The sequence below is a fragment of the Halyomorpha halys genome, unplaced genomic scaffold (assembly GCF_000696795.3).
Source record: "Halyomorpha halys isolate HHAL.00 unplaced genomic scaffold, Hhal_1.1 Scaffold425.1, whole genome shotgun sequence".
Lineage (NCBI taxonomy): Eukaryota > Metazoa > Arthropoda > Insecta > Hemiptera > Pentatomidae > Halyomorpha > Halyomorpha halys.
Genome location: NW_027114575.1, coordinates 887,943 through 894,515, shown reverse-complemented (window position 1 = coordinate 894,515; position 6,573 = coordinate 887,943). Strand labels below are relative to the sequence as shown.

At 28.6% G+C, this 6,573-nt stretch overlaps 2 protein-coding genes across 3 annotated transcripts in view; one reads left to right on the top strand and one right to left on the bottom strand.

Moving 5' to 3' along the window:
* The window catches only part of slpr (slipper), a 21,213-nt gene that overhangs the window by 11,831 nt on the left and 2,809 nt on the right, over positions 1 to 6,573 (top strand). For both annotated transcript variants that reach the window (XM_067051735.1, XM_014423492.3), the window contains 3 exons: positions 1,672 to 1,773; positions 2,546 to 2,686; positions 3,086 to 3,221. In XM_067051735.1, the coding sequence (XP_066907836.1) occupies positions 1,672 to 1,773; positions 2,546 to 2,686; positions 3,086 to 3,221 (379 nt within the window). The remainder of the gene's footprint in view (positions 1 to 1,671; positions 1,774 to 2,545; positions 2,687 to 3,085; positions 3,222 to 6,573) is intronic.
* LOC106682575 (sorting nexin-7) overlaps positions 6,010 to 6,573 on the bottom strand; it is a 12,586-nt gene continuing 12,022 nt past the window's right edge. Inside the window, exon 10 of the mRNA XM_014423495.3 lies at positions 6,010 to 6,244. Within this exon, the coding sequence (XP_014278981.1) occupies positions 6,234 to 6,244 (11 nt within the window). The 3' untranslated portion in view covers positions 6,010 to 6,233. The remainder of the gene's footprint in view (positions 6,245 to 6,573) is intronic.

The following is a 6,573-nucleotide window of genomic DNA, read 5'->3' as shown; positions in this document are numbered from 1 at the left end:
TGATAGTTTTTACTCAATTCTCATATCTTAGGTATAGTTTCGGTTCAAATAAGAAGCTTTAATATTAAACAGATAGGAGAATTTTATTTTTATTTTATTATATAATAGACTCTTAATATAAGGGCGGGTTAATAGGCAATCAGAACAGACACTTAGCTAAATTAACATCTACTTTTTAAATATGCTTAAAATTCTATGTTGTATAACACTAACTAATTTATGCTCTTCTATGATGACTGATGGTTTTTTATGACTTCTATTTCACAAACTAGCACTGAATTTAAACAAAACATTTGGTCCTCTAATAGTTTTCAACACATCTCATCCGGGCGATCCAAAACAAAGAGTCACTTTAACTTTTTGGATGATTCTAGACGTCTTCTTTTTTAATATATCTCTAGAAGTGAGAGTAGACTAAGGAATCTTCTGGACCTCCTACCTCCAGGAACTGTCCTCCCTTTCCCGCATCTAAACATCAAGTGAAATCAAAAACCAAAACCTATCTTGATGTTCCATGTAAACATCGATTGTAGCACAAGTTTTGGGTTTTTTCTAATGATTTCCTTTCTGAATATTATTCTTTAATACTTTTTCTTGACTTCTAATTTTTCTTAAATGTACTGTAATTTCAAATCTTGATGGGAAAATAAATATATTTGAATCTGCTCAACATGGCAGCGATTTAACCACTTCAGAACAGTGCCGCCATCTTGGTTTTATTTAATGTTGTTTCCACTCTATATTTGACTGAACAAAATTGGTTAGCTTTCTTTTTGTTTTAACAAAGCAAATGAATAATATTGAAACGATACATAAAATAAATACATTAAAAATCCTTTACACATAAAAAATAACCATTTACTCAAAAAGAGGATATTACAATATGTATTATGATGAAGCTTTGAAATTAGAACATACCTTTCTGTTTCTGATTAGCCATTCTTAATTTTAATTACCCTTTACATCAGTTATTTTTTTGTTTTGATTTCATATAACCTTCACTATCCTTCTCAACCCTTAGTTTAATGTAACATTTTCCTTGAATATAATATAATAGTATCATCGATGAATGTGTTATGAACAAATTTTCTTTTACATTTTCTCACCCTGATGTGTTTGATAATGAACAATTGTCACTTATTAATGTAAATTAGTTTTACATCACGAAAGTAAAAATGAAAATAAGCTATTCTAAAAAGCCTCAAGTTTGGCTGTACTCTATTTTTCCCGAATTGATTCCAACTATAAGTCACCCCTCATTTTACCTGAGACAATTTCAGAAAATACCTTGCCCTACATTCGGGTAAATACAGCATAGTATAAATTGATATTTAATTGAAAATCTATAGACATTAATAACTATAAAAAAAGTAGTGATTATTCGAGTATAATGTATGTAGTATTGTAAAGCAACAAGAACATGTGAGGAAATGCAGCTTTGATAAGTTTCAAATGAGAATAGCTATGTTTTTATTTCTAAGATTTTTTTTTTCTTTCATTATCTATGCTTTTGCAATTTATATTTCTCTGTATAACATGAAATAATTTGTTTTTTATAACAGTTATTAATAAATCTTAAATATAAAGTAATTTATTAATTTTGTCTATCATAGTAGTAGTGTCTAAGTATTGAAAATTGGTTTAGTATTTTCTGAATGATTTCTATTTTAGATTTTCAACACAAAATACAAGTTCAGCCTGATGGTTGTATATCTACCATTCCTCCTCTTTCTCCTCCAAGTGTTGCCCATATGAAGAAAGCCATAACACCACGTAAGTATACCCTATAAGTTAAGTTTTATTTATTTTTTAATAATGTGGTATATTTATTATGTTTTTTTAGGCAATACCTAGGTTGTGTTTTTATATTAGTTTTTTTTGCATAATAACAAAGTGCAAAAATATTAACAAGTTGTATAAATGAAAATACAAAATATTTAAAGATTATACAACATTATATACTTTTCTTGACAATTCTATACCCGTCAATGTTCAATGAACCAAATTTTTAATTAATGTGGAATTATTGTGCGAAAACTGTCAAATTTATTACTTTATATAAACAAAGTCGAGAGATTTAATTTAATGTCTCTGGTAGGGAGTCATTGGCTGAGGCAACTGTTGTTTGAAAACTTTTTCTATTACATTTGGTTCAAGTTATTAAAGTTTCATTTATTTCCACAAGGCCTTAATGTATGGTCCACACTGGTGATTGATCTATATAGAGGTCATTTTCGCTATATAGAGATGATATTACAAAAATTCATTGCAAAAAGACAAAAAAAATTTCTAAGAGAATTTTAATTTTTTTTTATATGGAACTTTGTTCACATGAGACTCAAGGTGATTTAAAAAAAAAAATTATATTGAGGTTCCACGGTAATAGCTGCCCTAGTAAAGATTTTTGATTTTTATTATATTGTACCTCTGTTCAAGTTATAAATATGTATGAAACACCTCCAAATTATTTATTTTTCATATTATTGATAAAGGTTACTGCATTTTTTGTATTATTTTATAAAAATTGTTTGGTTATGTGTTATAGGTGGTGAGATGAAAGGAAAGACTTGGGGTCCTAGCACGTATCACCAGAGAAGATCTAGGACTTCTACTATAGTCGATAACTTACCACCTGAATCTCATACTCCTAAATGGAGTCGGTCAGCTCCGGATTTGAAGAAACAAAGTTAGTGTAGCATCAGTCCCATTTGAAAAATTATCTGTTTCACCTTTAGTTACTAACTTTTTACTAAACTTCATTATTGTTGCTTTAAAAAATTATATTATTTGACGACTTTTTAAGAGTAAGCCTTGTAATTAGTACGATGAAGCCCAAACAAGTTTCCTTGTTATGAGGAAAACAAAATTTATTTCAGGTATTTTCGAAAGAACCTATGGGTTTTATTTTTGTTTTTCTAATGTATTTCCTTTGTTATACCGGCTCCTCAGTATAGATATACTTAGTTATTTTTTTAAGTGATAAAAAATAAATTATAAAATAACTGGAATAAAATTTATATTTCATTCATTTATTATTAAAAAATCAATTATCTCTTATTATTTCCTTTTTAATTCCATGTTCAAGACTGGACAGGGCCAGGGGCAGTAAATGGAGAATTGAAAATGTCAACTTTCAGAAGGGCAATGTACAATATGTCTGCGATGCTTGCTGCAATCGGCATTGGAACGGATATCAGGCCTACCGCTGATAAAACAAACAGGTTTCATTTTATCTTATTTTATAAATACTATCTTCTTCTAAATTGAATTGATTTATCTAAAACAATAATTTTATCTGTCTCTTTAGTGTTCTTTCTAGCTTTGTAATTCTTTAAAACATCACATTACATCGTTAAATGATTCCACATTAAAAACGGAGTGTCTGTTTATCAGCAATTTTATTGTATATGGTCTGAAAAAATCAGGAATTAACTTGTAAATGTCTTTAAAAATCATAAATTATTCTTAAGAACTTTAATTTCTTATGGTATCGATGTGGTCTGTTTTCGGGTGTAGAGCAGAATTACTTAATTTAAGTGTGAAACTATATAACTGCCAGAAGATGCCTTTCACTTCTCGGAAACCTGTCCCAATGTGTAGTAAAATTAGAATAAAATATTTCGGGTGCAGTTCAATCATTCAGTTTATTAAAAGGCTCTAATTGGAGAGTTCTTAGCAAATATTTAGGATGGGTGACACTGGAAAGAGCTCAGTTGGTTAGTAGTTGAGGAATTAATCCCATACCACATTTTTTTTACCATTTATTTGTTTCTTCAAACTTAAATGCTATATTGTTATTTTATACTATTGACTGAATAAAATCTTTTTTTTAAAAGTATATAACATTTTTTTTTTTTAAGTTTTATTATTTATATATTTTTAGTTAAAATTCCACATAGACTTCGACAGATCGATGTTTTTCCTTCGTCTATGTTTTTTAATTGTTGTATCTATTATTTTTATATATATATTTTTTAAATAAACATTTTTAAAAAAAACCAACTTCTTTCCTTTATTTTCATAAACTCTCGGATAGCTAATTTTGGCTTTTAAATAATAAAAGAAACTTCTTGTAAGAGGGTTTAGCCGAACAAAAACAGATATGTATCCGAGAGATTATCAATTTTAAGCCGAGAAATTTATTTTATTCATTCTAACTTTTATTACTACTCCAATTATTTTAATTCAAACTTCATTATATATGCATAATTAAAATTTTATAATGTAATAGTAAAATACATACCTTCCAGCATTCCAAGATTAATTTGAAATTAGATAAAATATGCAGGAGAAATACATTAAATATATAGGTGATATGTGGAACTGATTCTTACAAAAACAGGGTTTGAATTTTTAGTTTGTTATTAGTATCCTTTTTGACGTACTAAAGGTCTAGAAAAAATGGTGCATGTAAACTAGGTTTTTTTTTTTGCTGCTATCTTGAATAATTTTTTTTTTGTCACTAACAGAAGATTTCATATTAGAAAACATCATGACATTGGTTTTAAAAATAAGAGTAACAGTTGGGCTGAAAAGTTCATAGATTGACATATGCATGGTGCTACTAGCATTAAATCCATATTATTTTTAGTTAGCCCTAGCCTTCAAAAGATACACATATAAATTTGATAGCTGTCAGACTATTAGTTTGTGAGATATTGCGTTTTGAGTGAAGCAACTTTTGTTAGTTTTAAAAAAATGGATAAAAAGGAATTTTGTGTGTTAATAAAGCATTGCTTTCTGGAAAAAAAATACTGATGAAACCAAGGCTTGGCTTGATAAATATTATTCGCACTCTGTACCAGGAAAATCAACCATTAAGAAGTGGTTTGCTAAGTTTGAACGAGACGAAATGAGCATAGGACGATGCACGCAGTGGATGCCCCAAAGATGCTGTTTCCGACAAAAACATCAAAAAAGTCCACAAAATAATTTAGGATGACCATAAAGTGAAGTTGATCGAGATAGCTGAAACTCTAAAGATATCAAAGGAACGTGTTGGACAAATCGTGAATATTTGGGTATGCAAAAGCTCTGTGCAAAGTGGTTGCCTCGTGAGCTCATAATCGACCAAAATAAAACAAATTGATGATTCTGAGCGGTGTTTGGAGCTGTTCTATCGTATTAAATCTGTAATTTTGCGTCGATATGTGACAATGGATGAAACATGGCTCTGTCATTTCATACCGGAGTCTAATTGACAGTCAGCTGAGTGGACTGCTGACGTGATGAACCAACTCCAAAGCTTGGAAAGACGCAGCAGTCGGCTGGAAAGGTTATGCCATTTTTGGATGCACATGGTATTATATTTATCAACTATCTTGAAAAGGGAAAAACCATCAACTGTGACTATTACATAGCGTTATTGGAGCATTTGAAGGACGAAATTGTGGAAAAATGGCCCCATTTGAAGAAGAAAGTGCTGTTTCATCAAGACAATGCATCGTGTTACAAATAGAAGAAAACGATGGCAAAATTTCATGAATTGGGCTTTTAATTGCTTCCGCATCCACGCTATTCATCAGATCTGGTGCCCAGCGACTTTATCCTGTTCTCAGACCTCAAGAGAATGCTCGCTGGAAAGAAATTAAGCACTGATGAAGAAGTAATCACCGAAACTGAGACCTTTGATTTTGAGGCTAAAGACAAATCATGTGTAAATGGTATCGAAAAATTGTATTACAGCTATAATCATTGTATCGCCCTGGAAGATAACTATATTGAATAATAAAATCAAATTTATATATTCAAAAGATTTTTTTTCCATTAATCTGAATATCATCTTTAAATATATTTTTATGTACAATAGAATAAAAAATAGGAAACACATGTTTCAATAATAAAACACAAAATAATTTATCTACAAACAATTATGTGATACAAAACTAATTTTTAAGATCAAAAACTATTACTAATAACCAAATATTACCTCTATTTATATATTAAATAATTATTTACATGTTTTGAAAATCTTAGAAAAAAGACAAAAACTATTTGAGAAAAATAAAAATTAATTTATTATTAAGTTATTTCTATAAAATGATTTTTTAAAAGTAGGTTCTTAATTGAATTATTTATCTTTTTGTCTATAAGCATCCTCATGACTTGGTACATCTTTGAATACACTGACAAATCATCTAAGGTGTTCTAAGTTTTTTTGTTTGTTTAGTATTTCTCATTTCCAACTTAATGAATTTCATGATAATTGATTAATTCCATTCAGGGCTCTTTTTTCAATTTATGTCTGAAAAAAATGTAAAACTCAATCAAGCTTAAAATATTGTTTCAAACTAAAACAAATTTAATTTAAACTCTCAGTTATAAGAAATGATATATAAGATGTTAAGTTATCAATGTTTTTCCTACACTAAGCATCTAGCAGTGATGTATGTGTATGAAGTAATGATTTTATTGAAATTGTTAGCATAGTTTCCTCTTGAGATATATAAGCAGAGTTTATATGTATTAAAATTTCATTTTCCCAGTTACTATCATTGCTTTCTAAAATAAATAACATGTAAATACTATATTGTATTATTATTATTTTTTTAAAGATATGTATATTTCGAAATA